The following is an 18,149-nucleotide window of genomic DNA, read 5'->3' on the forward strand; positions in this document are numbered from 1 at the left end:
AAAACAAAGGCAGACGGAGTGCAAAGACAGCGCACACACCCCAAAACTAGAACTTTAAAATCCTTTTACTGTGTTAACATGTTTGAGTCTTCTTGCCTGCAGCATTTCCTCACAAAGGCTTGGAGACAGGCACACTTGAACACTTTTCAAGGTGTAACCCTGTTTCTCTAAGCCAACCTGGCTGTATGGCAATGAAAACTGAAACTGAAGGAAAGGTAACAGGGCAATCTGTTTATTTTAGGGATATTATATTGTGTGGATATCACTCAAATTCAGTAGAAACTCTACCCACACTTGTTAAGTCTTGTTTCTATGAAAAGACCTTTACTTAACAGATGACGTTATATTTCAGGGAGACCAACAGGAGAAATCTGTGATTTTTTTTTTTGAGCAATTTATAGACTTTTCCTTTATAGCTACCTTGATTTTGTAACTGATCATGGACTTACTTGAATTGATACCTGACAATCTGAGGACTGATTTGTGATGTGCTTTGAACAGAGCATAGGACTTCCTGTGTAATGATCATGCCAACTCCCTTCACTTCAGCTTCATTTCATTATTTATCTCGACTTTCCTTTGCCTGAATTGCTTTATCTAATCTTGCTCTATTCTATGTAGAATATATACTATACATAATGCATATAATATAGAGAAATAGACACACGGTAAAATAGTAGGTCTTTGGGGCGCCTGGGTAGCTCAGTGGGTTAAAGCCTCTGCCTTCGGCTCGGGTCATGATCCCAGAGTCCTGGGATCGAGCCCCGCATCGGGCTCTCTGCTCAGCAGGAAGCCTGCTTCCTCCTCTCTCTCTCTCTGCCTGCCTCTCTGCCTACTTATAATCTCTGTCTGTCAAATAAATAAATAAATAAATCTTTAAAAAATACTAGGTCTTTGCCCCCGCAAATCCTTTTTTATGAAGAGGAAAAATTTGAGCAAACAAATGAAATGAAATGAATTGTGCTCTCAGCTGGTGGTGTTCTGTCTCCCTCCGCACCGCCCCCTACACTCAATATCCGGTCCACCAGGGAGTCTAACCTAGAGCTGAGTGTGCACATTAAAGCCCTAGGCACAGCCCCACATCCTCAGGACATGGTCAATTGTGTAACAATCCACCCTCTGGTTTGTTTCAGGGAAGCTGACAGGTCTATATGGAAAACATCACAGAGAGTGGTATGCTGAAAAGAAGTAATCGTGCAGAACCACGCCGAGGAGCATTTAGGTCCCTATCATTAATCTTTGCCGTACTCCTATGAAAGAGGCAGTAGGTGAGGCCTCTCATCCACTGTTTTATAAAGGAGGGAATGGGGCAGATCGGTGGGGGCAAGCCGGGGAGTGGGGAGCTCGTGCCTGGTTCAGGAGAGAGTGAGGGTGCCAGGAAAGAAAACCTATGACCTCCTTGTGACATCTCCCATACAGGCTGCAGCCTGAGCAAATGCAGGTTTTGTCTTTTGCAGGAGTGTTTAACTGTTCAGGGGACTGTGATCCATACAAGGTCATCACATCTCCTGCTTGGTCATGTTCTCCTGCCCAACCCCCACCCCAAGCCTCACACTAAACGTGGGGCTGTCAGTAGCTTCCAAAGAGTTTAAATTCCAGGCCCCGGGGCAAAGGTTTCCTCTAAGTCTCTGCTCCAGCTCACCTCTTCCAGAAATGCTCCGACCACCCACTCTCGGGATTTCCTCCCCAGACAAACCTGGGCTGATTGCGTGGCCCCGGCACCTTCTCTGCGGCCTCTTTGTCATGCGTGCTCAGTGCCCTGGGCTGAAAATAAGGTTGGCGGCAAAGTTGGCTTTGTCCCCAATCTTCTGCTACACAGCTGTGCATAAGGGGCATGGTTTTGCTTTTACCATTTTGCAACGTGTATTCTCTCTGCCAAGCTGCGTGTCTCCATATGGGCTTATTAACTGTTTAATGAAAGTGATAACGAATCCCCTTCACCATTCTATTACTTGCAGAACTAACGTCCACAACGCGACAGCAGAAAAACAAAACAAGTAAAAATGAGAAAAAAAGATAGCAAGATATCAAAATAGAGTAATTGGTAATAAAATAAAAACAGAACCTCCTACAGGACTGCGTCTTCCCTGCAAGATGGAGACTAAACAGGTTTATGGTCCAATCGAAAATGATACAATTTTTGTAAGTTCCGGATGCCTTTATTTTTCAATGTGCCTTGACAGGTATCTCTTTAAAAGCCCAGACAACTATTGTGAAAAAAAACCTGTATTTATCTAGGAAGCAGAAAGCTAGAAAGTTAAAACTGAAAATTCTGTGCAATAATTACATTACAAATAATAATAATAATGTCTACTGAACACTTAATACATGGAGGGCCTTGTGAAAAATATTTTGTATGCACCTAACTCATTTAATACTCAGAAACGTTTATAAGGGAGGTTTCCCCATTTTGCAGATGAGAAAAATAAGTTTCAGAAAGGTTAAGCAACTGGCCCCAAGTCATATAGCTGGTAAACCACACAGCCTGTATTTGAATGGGTTTTTTTTTCCTGTCCCCGTGATCCCCATTCTCAGGTGTTGTAAGCTTCTAACGTGTCTTCTGAATTACCACATGAAACTCTTCTTTGTGTGTAGCACATTTTATTTTTTTAAAAAAGATTTTATTTATTTATTTGAAAGAGAATGGGAGAGAGAGCACCAGAGAGGGGAGACGCAGAGGGAGAAGCAGACTCCACGCTGAGTAGGGAGCCCCAACAGGGGACAGGATCCTGGGACCCCAGGATCATGACCTGAGCTGAAGGCAATCGCTTAACCAGCTGAGCCACCCACACGCTCCTGTAGCACCATATTTTAATAGCGAGTCTGTGTAAGATTCCTGGGGGGGGGGGGCAAAAACCCACCTTACTGAACTACGAAATCAGATTGCTAGTTTCAAGGTATAGTGTATCAGATAAAATCATGAATCTGAAAAATCTTTGGAAAATATAAAAGCATTCTACAAAGGGAGCAGGCTGCCACGGCTCTTAGGCACGGTAATTCTCAGTTGACTAGAATATTCTGTGCCCAAACACCTGCTTACACCGGTAACTTGCGACCCGTCGTGGCTGCTGCAGAACCCCGCGTTTGTTAGAGGTGCCGCGTTACAACCTCAGGCTCTTCCGATTTCTTTCTGGGCCACGACCACTTGCCTGGCCCCGTGGGGCACGCCTGTGTCAGGAGGTCCTCCTTACCAGGCACTGAAGCTGCTGATGTGTAACAGAGCGTTAAGATGCAGGGGTGCAACACATCACGGTGGGGTCATCACCAAAGCAGCGGATTTACCCCCCCCCCCCCCCGGGGGGTTTCGGGCTCCCAGCGAACACGCCGGCTGTTAAGTAGCTGCGGGCAGGGCCGATGATCAAGGGCCCCTTGGCGTGTCACCTGGTCTTCGAGGAGTTCCCAGCGCTCACCCGCGGTGGCTCACGTGGCGTGGAAACCTCGTGAAAGCCGCTCGGGGCAGGGGCCTGTAAGATCCCCACCTACGGGGGTGGGGAGCAAGAGGGGAGAAAGGATGGAAAGAAAGCGCGCTCCTGGCTTGTCCCCTCCTCCAGTGAGGAAGAAAACAGAGACTTTCCGAACAAATGAAACGACCGGAGAACCTTCTTCTAGGATTTTCAGGAAGCCAGGCTGCTCCGCCCTGTGAGCTGTGCGGTCGCAGCCGTGGAAGGGCCGCTGGGGAGAAGAGGCGAGTCGGTCCGATCCCTTCTTCCCGAATCCCGCCGAGAGGAGCCCGGGGTGGCGGGAAAGCAGGGCACAGGCGCCGGAGGGCGAAAGGCGACCCGAGGCCTGCCCCGGCCTTCGGAAGGGACCTGACGCCAGGAAGGACGCTTATTAACCCTTGGGCTACCCGCCCCCCCCCCCGGGTGCGCGCCGGCTCCTCCTCCTCCGGGTCGAACTAGCCTGGGGCAAGATGCACTCCGCCGCCGGCTCTGCGCGCCCCGCCGGTCCCTCCCAGTCCAGGAGGAGGCGACAGGGGAGGGCGCTACCCGCAGCCGAGCCCGGCGAGTCCGTGGGTCCCGAGTGAACATCCCGGGCGAGACGGCTGAGACCCCGCGACTCCCGCGCCGGCCGAGCACCGCAGGCGACGCGTCTCCCTGTCCCTCCGGCGCATCTGCACGCACACCCCCCCACACCCTGGACTCCTGGCCCGACCCCGGGCTCCGCGACACCCCCAGCCCGGTGCTTCGCGCAGGTGGCGCAGACGGCCCTGCCTTCCGGCGCCCCCTGCCGGGGAGAGGGAAGGCGGCGGCCGCGGAGGAGCGGAGCACAGGCGGCGAGAGAGCTCCAGCGCGGGGAAGAAGCCGGGAGCTTCCCTGATGGTGCCGCCGCCTCCGAGTCGGGGAGGAGCAGTGAGGGGGCAGCTGGGCAGGAGCCTGGGTCCGCTGCTGCTGCTCCTGGCGCTGGGACACACGTGGAGCTACCGAGAGGAGCCCGAGGACGGCGACAGGTAAGCGCTGCCAGCCCCGGCTGGGTGCGCGCCCGGCTCGTGGGGTGGGAGCGGGACCCCGGCCCCTGCGGGCACCCGCGCGCCCTGGTTCCGCTGGCACGGGCTGGGTGCTCCACTACCCTGGGCGGCATTACACTCCACGCCCTGCCCGGGCTCCCCTGTCAGTGGGTCAGAGCTCCCTGGTACGGCCACCCTGGGGCTGGGTTCGCGCCCGTGGACTCCCGCTCGGTCCCCGAGTCCGCGTGCGGGGACCAGCGCCTGCTCGGCGCGCCGGGACGCAGCTCCCGCCACCCTCGCGCGCCCTGTGCTGCGCTCTCCCGCGGACAGCCGGCGAAGTGGCGGCTCCCACTGTCTTCTAGAGAGATCTGCTCAGAAAACAAGATCGCCACGACGAAATACCCGTGTCTGAAGCCTTCGGGTGAGCTCACCACGTGTTTCAGGTGAGTCTCGCGGCTCTGCCGAGTCCGCCACGCACCCGGGAACGCGGCTCCGCAGGGGAAGGCTTTGGAGACTCGCTTGGTGACCGAGGGCCGCGGTTGCGCGGGGACGTGCTTGGGGAGTTCTTCGGTGTGGTTTTGGGGCCAGAGCAATGACGGGCGACCAAGTGTGCACCTCGAGTTTCCACCCTAGGACCCTGACTTGTTTGCCGCTTGCTGGAATACTTTGCGTGATGGAGAGGAAGAGGCTGAAAGTTCATAAGGAAAGTGGATGGGATTGTGGGTGTAAACTGTGCGCAGTAGCAAAGACGATGACGGCGTTCGTGTTTTGTTCCAAAAACAAAGTTGACAAGTAAATACTTGGTCCTTGACTGCCTTTTGACCTTCTGCCAGGACAGAGTGTAACACTTTGAGGGCCACTGGGGACAAAACGATGGAGGTGGTTTGCGGGCAGTGGACGTGGTTGGGGGCGGGGGGGAGGGGCTGTCTAGGAAGAATGTCAAGCTTGTTGAGCCACAAGGAGAGCCCTCCCTGAAAGGGCGTTCCACAGATCACCTGGGTGCTTGTTTAAATTACCCTGACCAGGGTTAGGGAATCCATTTAGATTGGAAAATGTTTTCCAGGCGGTTGTCATTTGATTGAAACAAAAAGGATTACTGTCCCCTGCTTGCAGCCTTTTGGAGGTGAGGGTTGATTTGTTTTCACCAAAGTTTTTGGTTTCTGGTCGAGTGCTTTGACTGGATGGGAGGCACAAACCCATAAACACAAATTGCTTTTTGAAAGTACTGTGCAAGATACCGGCAATCGCACACTCCGGCCAGACTGTTTCTGTGGGTCCTCTGCTCTGGGGCGCCGGGATAAATATTGGGTAGTACAAGGTAACAGCAATCCCCAGAAGTGAATTTGGAAAAAAGCTTTCCTCTTCATAATGTTGTAACGGATGAATCCATCGCCATGCTTTCAGAGCCGCAGAAATGTTAGTTCCCGTGCTCAAAGGTTCAGACAGAAGTGGTTCCAGGGCTGGTGAGTTTGTGGTATGAAAACCAGGAATCTGTTACCTTGCATACTGTGTTTTAAAATTTGTTGGCCATGGAATGACCACCATTGTTAAAGTGAGGCTTGGGCTTATTAGGAAGGGCTGTCTTTTCCAGGACACGGGTGTTCAACACCCATGGAATGTGCTGGGGCCGGGGGTGGTGCGGGGCGGGGCAGGGGGAGTGTGTTCATTTTGTAGGTAAATGCTTGAAGAGGTTAACTGGGTAAGCAAGGTCCTCCAGCCGGTGGGATGGCCAAGGGTGCTGGCCGCAGGACTGCTTGCCTGGTGCTAGTCCCGTGTGTCCTCCGCATGACCACAGTATTGGGACATGTTGTTTTCCTATCATCCTAGCACAAAGCCTCTAACTTAACAAGGGAAAGTGTCCCTGAGATGGTTTACTCATTTGTTCAGTCCCTGAAGGTCAGACTGCGCATAAATCAGGGGCACTTGCAGAATGCATGTCCAATTTTCAGAAACCACTGGTGCCTGAGGAGTGTTCTAGGTTGACTGTTACTCCTCTTCCCTGGTGTTTTAAAAACTGGTTTTTCTTTTTACACTGAGATGCAACAAGAGACACTACCAGTGTCTCGGTAAGTGTTCTCATTAACAGCTATCCGAAAAGACAGCTTATGAGAACTAACAAAAAGTCTATTTTATATCACAGAAAAGTAAGGAACTTTGTTTTGGGGAGTGAGTGGAATGGGAGAGGGGGTTTTCAGCTGGGGAAAATGGGTTTGTTGCTTTCCTTCATGGATATCCAGAGTTCTATGTATATTCCATTGGTTTTATACCATTCCCATGACTCAGTAATTTCCTAAAGACCAAGTTGGTTGGTAGTTGCTTCCCCTGTTTGCTTTTGAACGCCAAGAATGGAGGGACTTGTGCTTGGTTTGTGAGTTCATTGTCCCGGCTCCTATAGACCCTTGCTGCTCCAAGTGGGATCTGGAAACCAGCAGCAGTATCCTCTAGGAGCCTGTTCCCAAACCTTCCGAAGCCTGTGAGTTAATGCAAGCACTTCATATAGAAACCACTGTCCTCGATCTGGTCCCCATGCAAACCCATTTAAATCCTCCGAGGGGCACCGAGGCTTCTCCAGGTGCACGCGTTGTTAATCCTCCCGCATCAACCAAAAACGAAAAGAACCAGCCTTCCAGGAGACCAGACCTCTCGACTCTTGGATGACCCTTAATTAAGCTTAAGTGCAGTCACTGAGGTGCTTCTTAGGGAATGCTGACAGATGGCTCCGATTTTACCACTGGTCCTTTGCACAGTTTTTAGCACAAGTGAGAGAACTACAGAAGTCCTTCTGACCTTGTTAAATGATTTTATGGGACTTAAAAAAAGTCATGGAGGATGCGTTTACTCCTATCATGTTCCTGGTAGTGTTAATCTGATCTGTTATTCCTAAAAATCTATGGAGACCTAAATGATATGGAGAAGGAAAGCTGGGTGGGTTCAGAATCTTTGTTGTGGAGCACCCCCCCACCACCACCACCACCCAGCCATGGCCTTTGAACCCTTGTTTCCTGTGGTTTCGCCCAAGCACCTTTTCAGGTTCGCCTTCTGTATGTGAAATGATGGCCTGAGGACTTTGAACTCAGCTCTATTCTCTCCTCTTCACGTACATTATCTCTAATCCTCAAAGCGTTTGTATTTCAGTTTTACAGAGGAAGATCCCAAACTCCAGGATTAAGTAAACTTGGTCAGGGTCACAAAGTTAATACACACGGGAGCCAGGATTCAAACCCAGGTTTGTCTGACTTCAAAGTCTGGGTCCGGGGCCCTTTCATCATCCCGGAGGTGCCTACAGAGATGGCAGAACTTTCAGGATCCTGGGGTCTAAGGAAGACTATAAATTCAGATGGCTGTAAATTCACGACAGTTTGGTAGAAAACTCCAACGCTCCCCATAACCAGTGGTTTTTCAGTGACCACTATCCTGGAGATCTGTCCGCAGTAACTGACTTCATGTATTCTCTTGTCCTATGCAATATCGGTTCATATGTGTATAGCTTTCCTTCCTTGAAGGATTTCGTAATCACAGGGCCTGTCTCTTGAGACTCTCTATCCCAATGTGCATTGGGCCAAGTGCCCAAAGTTTAATAGACACTTGAGTGAATGCCAGTGACAGCTTACCAAGCTTAGAGGATGTACTACTCAGCGTTATAATTGGACTCAGGGTGTGCTCCTTTATTAGTAAAGATTTTAGCGGGGTGTGATTTATCTAAGGCTCTATTATAGCCAAACTAAGCACATATATTTATTAGGGTGTTACCCTTTTGTGGCTGTTAGGTTATTCCCCATGAGTTTACTCCCTACCTCCCACCCCCGACCATGTAGTTTTGGAAAAAAAGGTTCATGTTTACCATTCATTTATTGGGTTTGTCAGTAAAATGACCTGTTAAAGGCTTTTAAAAATGAACACATTGTGTAGGGAATGTCCAGAAAATCCTATTTTTTTTTTTTTAGAGATTTTATTTGAGAGAGACACAGGGAGAGAGGGAACACAAGCAGGGAGAGTGGGATAGGGAGAAGCAAGCTTCCTGCTGAGCGGGGAGCCCAACTCGGGACTCGATTCCAGGACCCTGAGATCATGACCCAAGCTGAAGGCAGAGGCTTAACCCACTGAGTCCCGAAGTGTTTCTTAATCTACCTTAGTGGTCTCCTCTGTAAAACAGAGATCCTGTTAGTATTGGAGTTACAGGGTTCCAGTGAAGGATTAAATGAGCTGACCTATGTAGAAAGTGCTGGACAAACGTTACCCCTCATGATCACTTCGAATCCCCCCAAGTCTGTCATGTTGGTGCACATAGTAGGTGCTCGCTGGACATTCACTGCGTTTTGGAGAGTATGGGAGAAATTTTTGAACAAGCAAACTCACCCCACATCCAGAAACAAGGTGTTTATACACCACTGTACACACCTGTTTTTAGAGACCTTTTCAAATGTAGAAAAGCCCCAGAAATCCAGTGGAAAAAAAAAAAATCACAAAGCATGTTTGTTTCTTGCTTCCTGACCACACAAGGTGCCCTACTCATGTGACCATAGAATAGGCAGAAGGCATAGGTGTCCCACTTTAAAGGATCTTCGAGGCTTGCCCCTTGCCTCGAGTCTCGAAGGGGATTCCGGGCAGAGGCAAGACAGGGAAGCCGACCCTCTGGGCTTCAGCCCTTCACTCTTGTCTCCCTTCTGCCTCCCTGGCCCGCAGCCGATTAAAGCTCAGGTGGTATGAAAAGAGCAGGAGACCGGTGGACGCGGTTCATGCAGAACAGTCTGAATCACTGGCACGATGCCAGCAGCCTCGGTTTCCCTGGGTGAAGCCCTCTCTGTCACTGGATGGTCAGCCCGCTGGGGGCGTGGAGCATCTGCAGCCTAGTCCGTGACCGTAGACCCTCCAGGCTAGTCTCTCGCCTGGACGGGGTTCCATACATTGTCAAATGGCCGAGTGAATATTACAAGTGAACGAAGTCAACTTTCCATGTACTAGGCATTCTAGAATGGTGGTTGCTATCCTGTCGCTGTAGGCCTCCTGTTCTAGCTGAGAGACAGGCTCTTTTGGAAACCGGATTCCCTGCGCTGCTGTGAGACGCTCTCATTGTCTTGCCCTGCTGATGTGTTACCGGTGCTGCTCCGGGCCGCTGCGGCTGATGCCCCAACCTTGCTCCTTTCCGAGACACCTGATGAGGATACAGGTGTTCCTGCCTGTGTTAATTACCCTGTAGATCCTGGCTTTGAAGTGGGGGGTTGCGATTTTAAAGGGGATCCCGCTCCCTCCCACGCTTATCTTCTTCAGCTGGAGAACAGCTGTTGGAGGAGGGCGGGGAGGCGGAAGGTGTTGGCCAAGGCGGGTTCCGTATCACTTTTCCCTCATTCTCGGAGAAAGGACACAAAGCGATAGGAAACAACCGAGTTCCCCACAAAAGGCTGTGCTTTCACCGGAGTGCCCTTTGACATGGGTCCAACGGCTTCGCTCATTGTCCCTCGAGTCATTGATGCCTGACTTTCCGATGTTAGCTTCATCTGTCCTCAGTGTAGCTGCGTGGGTGCACCCGGAAAAAGCCAATGCACTCTTTTATTCTAGAATTACTCTATCTTCTCGGGAGAAAGTTTGCATTTCAATCAGTAGTTCACGTGTCAGTGAGTTCAGCTTCTCCAAACCTGCTGTCCGCTGCCCGCTGCCCGGCAGGACCCTCCCTGCTTTTGTGAGTGAGCAGGTCTGCCTGCGTCGGGAGCCCTGCTGCATGTCCAGAGAACAAAGGTCTCCCCTCCCTCTGTTTATTGCTTTTCTCTGGGGACGAAAACATGAACAGCTATACCATCAGCTTCTCAGGCTAGGTTCTCTTCCATGAAGCCATGTACGAGTTTTAAAGTTTTACCAACAACTTTTGTTCACTAATTCGAATATTGGGAGTTCCTGTGTGCCAAGCACAGTTCTAGGAACTTAGAATCCATCTGTGTGAAAGGCAGAAAAACTCCAGCCTCTGCTCTCCTAGAACTTAAAGATCTTAATTCAGTTTATCTTTCAGTTTATCTTTCAGTAAGGGAATTTTGGGTCAAAGCTGTCTTTGGGGATATTTTTAAGAGTTCTTTAGGCACACATCTGACTAAAGTCCCATTTTGGGGGGCTAAGAGCTTGAAATTTCCTAGGGACAAGCTGTCTGCTTTCAGCAAAAGAAACCCACCAAGCAGGGACACAGGACCCCAGGGCTAGCGGTGACCAAAGTTTGGTTCTACAGAGGTGTTAGGGAGAAATGAGCTTGTACTCCAAGCCTCTTTCAAGACGTGTTGGAATGTGGAAGTATTACAAAGAAGTCAAGTCTCTGGCTGTTGGCCCTGGGAGGTGGATGGCAGCCTCAGCACTGGCCTCCCTCCTGTTTTCCAGCAGCATCTTTAAGCAGACTGTTCTAAGAAGGCCTGCTCCCCCCATCCCCACATTCCTTCCTTCTAATCCATTGTAGATCATTGTAGTTGTATCTGAACCTTCTGCGTGGTCTGCATTCTGAGACCTCGGTGGGGGTGGGGTGGTGGTATGAGGTCTACGTATTTAATCCCCTTGGAGCCAAGCAGCACATCTTTCCAGCTTCAAGGCAAAAGCACGTGTGTGAGCTTGGATGCCTGAATATACTGCCTTGTTCAGTGCAGCAGAACATGAACTAGATCACCTGTTTGTTCCCTTTAGCATTTCAGAAATGTGGACCACATCTGTGTTCAGCTTTAATCTCTGTTCTCAACTCTTCTTTCTTGGCTATGCCTGGGGGATGTTCTGTGTTTGGCCTGCTGGGGTGAAGCCCTCCAGCCTCCATCCTCTGGGAATGGTGGGGGCAGCTGTCAGCCCAGCCGCTGCTGGTAGAGAATGGGTGGGAGGCCAGGAGGGCCCTCTGCTCTAGGATCTGGCTCTGGGAGTTTGGTACAGGGCAGGAATTGGCAAAGTAGGGCCTGTGGCATGTTTTTATACATCTCATGATCTAAGAATGCTTTTCATATCTTTAAAGGGTTGTTTAAAAAAACAAAACAAAACTGTACAACAGAGACCTCATTTGGCCCCCGAAGCCTCAGATCTTTATCATCTGGCCATTTATAGAAAGTTTGCCAACTTTTAGAGAGCCATCTTTTTTTCCCAGCATAGAGCCCAGTGTGGGGCTGGAACTCACAACCCTGAGATCAAGACCTGAGCTGAGATCAAGAGTCGGACACTTAACCGGCTGAGTCACTGTGTAGAGATCCGTCTTAACACAAAGATCAGGAGTGGGGTTCTCCGTACATAACCTTGTCCACAGATCTACGTTCTCAGGCTGGTGACTTGGGGGAGGCGATATCTAGCTTCATCTTTAGGTCCTTGCCTTCATGTCGCTTTATTGTATTTGGGTCTCCTGGCCTGAACATCTTTGATTGTGACTTGGTTTCCTGATCTCGGGGAATTGGTTATTGAGCTGGAATTCTACCCCCTCCCCAGTCATCATCCCCAAATGCATTATAAATGGAAGTAACTTGTCAGTGTTCTTAAGATGACTAGTTTGCAAGGAGTGGAGTACTAACTTCTGCTTTTCCTCATGGTCCCAAGACCAGGCTTCATGCACGGCTTGAGTGCTCTGTGGATCGCCTTGGCTGATCTTCCCCTCCCCCTGTACCTCTCATTCCGTACTTTCTTAATTCCTAACTTGCATATTGATCATCCCATGCTTAATTGACTCAGAGCTGCCTGTCCATGAATTTGTTTTGAATTTCTACGGTGGAAAACTTCACATTCAAACATCGAACGAGGGTGCCTGTTTGAGGAACATGTAACAAAGTCCCTTTCAATCAGAATCGCACCATTACGTTCTTCCTCCTGTGGCTGGAAAGTGTTCTGCCTTTTCTCTGGTCCCCTAAGCAGTATCCAGAGTTAAACTTTTGAAAGTAAACTCTGGGGGCACCTGCACGGCTCAGTCATTAAGCATCTGCCTTCAGCTCGGGTCATGATCCCGGTGTCCCGGGATCGAGCCCCATATCGGGCTCCCTGCTCAGCAGGCAGCCTGTTTCTCCCTCTCCAGCTCCTGCATGCTTGTATTACCTCTCTCACTATCTCTCTCTGTCATAAACAAATAAAATCTTTATTAAAAAAAAAAAGAAAGTAAACTCTGAAGTGCCTTTTCACAACGTCAACTATTTTGTTCCGTAGAGCTCTTGAAGACTTAGCGATGCTCTCTGACACCGAGCACGGGTGGGTGGGGGCGTGGTAAAGGAAAGCACAAATATTTTGAGGGGACAAAAGCAAAATCTAATGGCATTTTGCAGAGAGGAAGTGAGGACGTCGTTGGAACATACCGCCTGACCTATTAGGAGGAGAAATGCTATGGGGCATGGTAAAGAGGAGAGAAGTATAAAAACTTGACAAGGAACAGAGTATCCTATGGAGGTGAAGTTGGGTGGAGAAAAAGTTCATGTTAAACTCACATGGGAGCTTCTGACCTTGGTAACTGCTGTTTCTCATGGATTCAAGCAGAGGCTGTCTAAGCTTAGAAAGGTTGACTGCCCTACAAATGCGATTTCTGTGACCTCTCCTGTGTGCCCAGCACTACCTCCTTGCAGGTCAGGCAGTCTCAGCCCATGCGGAAAGGGCGCCATGCTTTCCTTCCAGCTTTTCTCTTGCTTTGCTTTCGCTTGGCATTGCTCTTGGTAACGTGTCCATGTTTTGTTTTGGAATTTTTCTATAGTGAAATTGCTCATGATTTTTATGGTGGAAAAATTGCATCATGGAGCAGAGAGATTGCCTTCCCGGGAACCCACCAAGACCACAAGGACTGTTCCTTGGAAGCAAGGTTATTCCAAAAAAATGTAGTTCTGGCAGTTCCTGAAAGGTTAGAAGAACCTAGAACACAACATCAGTGAGATTTTATCTCTGAGAAAACCTGAAGGATTTTTTGTGTGAATTCTGTGAAAATTGAATTTAATACTAATTTACATAGGTTTGCTAGAGATCGCTCACGCCCATTCTGGCCTAGCTGGGTGGGCATAGAGAAAGAAGTTTTATGCCAGAACCCAGGACTTAGGTGAAGGTCACTTAACTGGGCTTCTTTCTGGAGCACAGCAGAAAGAGGAAGGGGAGCAAGTTTGAATAGCAGAAACCGAGATCAAAACGAAAAGTGGGGTGGTTACTTCCTTTGGGGATGAGTCTTCGTGCAAGTTCTCAGTCAAGGTCTCAGCAGGTGTGTGGCAGAGCCGGGGCTGAAAAGTAGACAGGGGCATCTGGGTGGCTCATTTGGCTAAGTGTCCAACTCTTGGTTTCAGGTTTAAGTCACGATCTCAGGGTCATGGGATTGAGCCCAAGTTGGGCTCCGCGCTCAGCTCGGAGTCTACTTGGGATTCCCCCACCCCCACCCCTGGAATTCTCAATCTCTCTCTAAAATAAATCTTTAGAAAAAGACCCACAAACCAAGCCCCTGTGTTGGTTTGCTAGGACCGCCCAAACAACATAGTGTCGTGTGGCTTCAACAATTTTCTCACAGTTTCCAGAGGCCAGAAGTCTGAGGTGAAGGTGTTGGGAGGGTTGGCCCCTTTCGATGGGTCTCTTGGGCTTCCAGACTGCTGTCTCCTCCCTGTGTCTTCCCCGGGTCTTCCCTCTGTACCTCTCTGTGTCTGAGCTTCTCTTGTCAGGGCAGCACTCTTAACTCCATCTTCAAGACTCTTCAAGACTCCTGTCTCTACAGACAGTCACATCCTGAGGTAGTGGGGTTGGGACTTCAACTTCGGGAGGCCACCGTTCAGCCCATACCCTCCCCTCCCCAATAAAACCCAGCATACCCTGGGCCACATAAAGGCTGTTTTGTAGACACTGTCCTTCCCGTGGGGATCCCTGTCTGCCAGGCTGGTCCTGAGGGAGCCGATGGGACTAAAATGGCTTTAGCAATGCCACCGAAGAAGGGAGAGGGTTAAACCACCTAAAGTGCCATGAACCGTAATGTAGTCTGCGATGTTCACGTCTGTGGGACCTCTAGGATGGGCAATGGAGGCCAGAACCTGTTTGAGCCCTTACCTTGACACCCGCGGTGGGAATACAGATGCTGAGCCCCCACTCCAGATCCTTGGAAGCAGAGCAGACTCTGCTTTTGAATTCGGTCCTTTTGTATTTCTTGTGCACATTAAATTGAGAAGCCCGGTCCTGCTCCCCACCACATTGTCCCAGCCTTCGCTGGCTCTCATGGGGCTCCTCTTTGCAGGCTATACACAGCCATAGGCAGTGATTCCTAGTCTGGACTGCTCATCAGAATCACTTAGTGAGTTTATTGTAATTTTTAAATTCAACTTCATACCTGTATTAGTTTCAGGGGCAGAATTTAGTGATTTATCGGCTGCATATAACACGCAGTTCTCATCCCATCCAGTGCCCTCCTTACTGCCCGCCCCCACTTACCCAACCCCCCACCTACCTCCCCTCCCGCAACCCTGTTTCCTAGAGTTAAGAGTCTCATGGTTTGCCTCCCTCTGTTTTCATCTTATTTTTTCCTTCCCTTCCCCTGCGTTCATCTGTTTTGTTTCTTAAATTCCACGTATGAGTGACATCCTATGACACTGGTTTTTTTGGACTGACTTTGCTTAGCATAATGCCCTCCAGTTCCATCCGCATCAGGGCACAGGGCAAGATTTCATTCCTTTTGAGGGCTGAGTAATAATATCACATCTTGATCCAGTCCTCTGTCGATGGACATCTGGGCTCTTTCCATAGTTTGGCTGTTGTGGACGTTGCTGCTGTAAACATTGGGGTGTGTGTGCCCCTCCAGTGACTGTTTAAAAAGAAAACAACCTAGCGTCCGCATAGCACACTAGACCAGGTACATCAGAAACTCCGGAGGTGGGCACCCAGGAACAGAAATCTTTAAAGCCCCATGCATGATTCCAACTTTTAGCCACGGCGGAAAACCTCGGAGTGAAGGGCAAAGAGGGGTGAGCAGCCTGGCCCTTTGCCTAGGGGACAAATGGTTGCTTGCTTCTGTGGTCGCGAAGCCTGGGTCCTCATGCCTTCAACAGGGAAACTTCTAGCTGAAGTTTGTGTCGGTCCCCATGAGTTCTGTGTTTCCGAAGCTGAGCAGTTCGAGGTCCCACGCGCAAATTCCATCACTTTTCATTTCCTATCGCAGGCTCTCAGCTTGGTGTCTGGAGCTACTTAGTGACCTTTGGTGCATTTTTTTTCCCCCCAAAATACTTTACTTTGTTGCTGCACCGCATGAACCTTCTCCCAAGATATAAACATGGCTCAGCGTATTATAAATGAAAGCTTTTCAGTGTCAAGCTGTGTTTTTCTTTCCTTGCAAGCATCAAACGCAAACAGCCTTTTTTTTTTTTTTTTTTTTTTTTTTTCACATAGTGCGATAGACAATTTGTGTGCTGGCAAGAGAGTCACTTCCCATGGGGCGCCTGGGTGGGTCAGTCGGTTAGACCTCTGCCTTCGGCTCTGGTCATGGTCTCAGGGTCCTGGGATCGAGCCCCGCCTCGGGCTCTCTGCTCAGTAGGAAGCCCGCTTCCCCCCCCCCCCACTCTCTGCCTGCCTCTCTGCCTACTTGTGATCTCTTTCTCTCTCTGTCAAATAAATAAATAAAATCTTAAAAAAAAAAAAAGGAGTCTCTTTCCTTTCTAGTTTTAGTTCTCGGCAGTTCTCTCCTCTGATAACTGAAAGAACGTCTCAATCCCTAGCGAACATGGAGCTTTTTATAGTTTTGTAATTAACTTTCCCACGAGATAATATGCTAGTGTGCCTGCGTGGTTATCCCCTGAGCCCCATGCTTCCCGTAGGGCCTTAAACCAGGCAGTCCCTAAGTGCGTCTGTATGGAGTGCACAGGTGTGTATGTGGGCTGCTTTTCAGAGTTAACAGCAGTTATGTTGATAACCTCATAGAAATAGAAATTATTATAAATCGAGCGACGAAAGGCAGTTGCATTTCATGGATGGGTATTCTCCTGAGGTTCTTTGAAGAGGGATTCCTTGGAATCAGAGGCTGATAAGACAAAGTGGTTCGTAAGTGACCTCTGCTTTAGAAACACGCTTTCAGAGTTTGACAACCTGTGCGGACACCCTGTTTGGGAGGACGTAACAGGGACAGATATTTAAAATCGCAAGGGAAGGCACGAAAAGATCCTGACAAGAGACTCGGCTCCTCGGCCACCCCACCATCTCCAAGTCTTTTTCCCAGAGACCCCTAGTGTTTGGGAACTGCAGCTTCAGGCTGAGGCACAGATGAAAATTGTTTGTGGAGGGCGCGTCGGGGTCAGTAACAAAGGCTGCTCGGGGCTGGAGATGCTTAGCCCGGGGGGCTCTGGCCGCCTGGCTGCCACCAGCTGTCCTAGGGCAGGAGGAGGCTGTCTTCGCACACCTGGGGCCACTTCTGGGTCGTGGGAGCAGGGAGGGGGGCACCTCCTGTAGAACCACCCCCCACCCCCATGGCTCTTAGCCCTCGAGCTCTGGGCAAGCTGCCCCACCAAGCCTCTTCGGTGAATCCTTTCTGGGCTGTTTATAAAAACCTCATTTCCCATGTCCATCCTTTAAAATGACTGGTATCCTCTTAGGATGTCTACTTACCCCTTCACTTGCATACAGCTCGACTGTTGCATTGTCCTGACACACTTGGTATGTGCTCATGCACGTGTCTTTGATGCGATGTGTGCAGCCCTGGGCAGGCTTCCGGGACCCCAGTGAGCACGCTGTGTCCTGAAGAGAGGAGGGTTTCATCTACACTTCTGAGGAGTCTACAAAAGGACGTTGCCATAACAATGAGAGGAAGACGCTGCTCTTCTTCTAGAGAAGGATGGAAAGGGAAATCGTGCTTTGAAGTTCTGGCAGGGAAAGGGGCACAAAAAAAGAGGAAATCGTCCTTTTTTTTTTTTTTCCACTCACTCTTTGCACGTTTACATCATAGGGATGCAGGACTTTGAACTGGGATCCTCTATAATTCCCCTCTCCAGGGTAACGGCTGCCAAGGGACTAGAGTGTGGTTTTCTTGCTCTTTTCTGTGCCTGTAGCACAGAATAGTTGTAGTTGCTCCTTACAGAAATAGGTTTGTTCTGCAATTGCTTTTTTCACATAGTAGGTGAAGAATACTTATCACCCGGGCACCAATCCGTTTTGACAGCACCATTTCCTTGTACGGATACGCCTTGACTCCTTTCTTCGCTGGAGAGCGTGCCTTCCCAAGCAGCAGGTGCTAAGGGGCCCTTCCTGATGCTTGGACAGGTGCAGGTTTTAAACTGAAGGTGCAAATTTCCAATAGATCAAGTTTTACCTAAACGAATCAGAAGAAACATAAGTTAGTGTCACCAGATTGCACTTTGGTCTGGAACAGCAGGACCCGTACGACCTGCCACTGCCCTTCTAGAACGTACGGGTGCTGGTCCCTGTTATCCTCTGGTGCTCCCCGATCCTGGGCCGCAGGAGGTTGGGGCTTCGATGGAGCTCCTTCTAGGTCTGGCAGTCGGTGACTGATGACTCGTTCACAGAGAGCAGGACAAACGGAAATGGGCTTAGTTTTCAGCCCAGGGGATTTGCTTGACATAAAGAACATTGAAATTGAAGATACTCTGGGGTGTTCTGGGTAATTCTCTCTAATCAGCTTTAAAAACAGGAGAGCCACCCTTGCTCTGTGAAGTGAATCTCTTGAATGCCTTGGGTGGTTTTCTTACCCCGTTATTAAAGAGAAGAATGTCTCTCTACTCCCCGGGTCTATATATTCTTGCAAGTGAGCTTCTCTTTGCTGCAAGCACAC

At 49.7% G+C, this 18,149-nt stretch overlaps 1 protein-coding gene across 2 annotated transcripts in view; it reads left to right on the plus strand.

The window, feature by feature from the left end:
* The first annotated feature begins 3,902 nt into the window (after window positions 1–3,902).
* The window catches only part of CCBE1 (collagen and calcium binding EGF domains 1), a 224,186-nt gene continuing 209,939 nt past the window's right edge, over window positions 3,903–18,149 (plus strand). For both annotated transcript variants that reach the window (XM_080821048.1, XM_080821049.1), the window contains exons 1-2: window positions 3,903–4,447; window positions 4,807–4,887. In XM_080821048.1, coding sequence (XP_080677174.1) covers window positions 4,317–4,447; window positions 4,807–4,887 — 212 coding nt within the window. In that variant the 5' untranslated portion in view covers window positions 3,903–4,316. The remainder of the gene's footprint in view (window positions 4,448–4,806; window positions 4,888–18,149) is intronic.

The sequence above is a fragment of the Martes martes genome (genome assembly GCF_963455335.1).
Source record: "Martes martes genome assembly, chromosome: 13".
NCBI classification, from domain to species: domain Eukaryota; kingdom Metazoa; phylum Chordata; class Mammalia; order Carnivora; family Mustelidae; genus Martes; species Martes martes.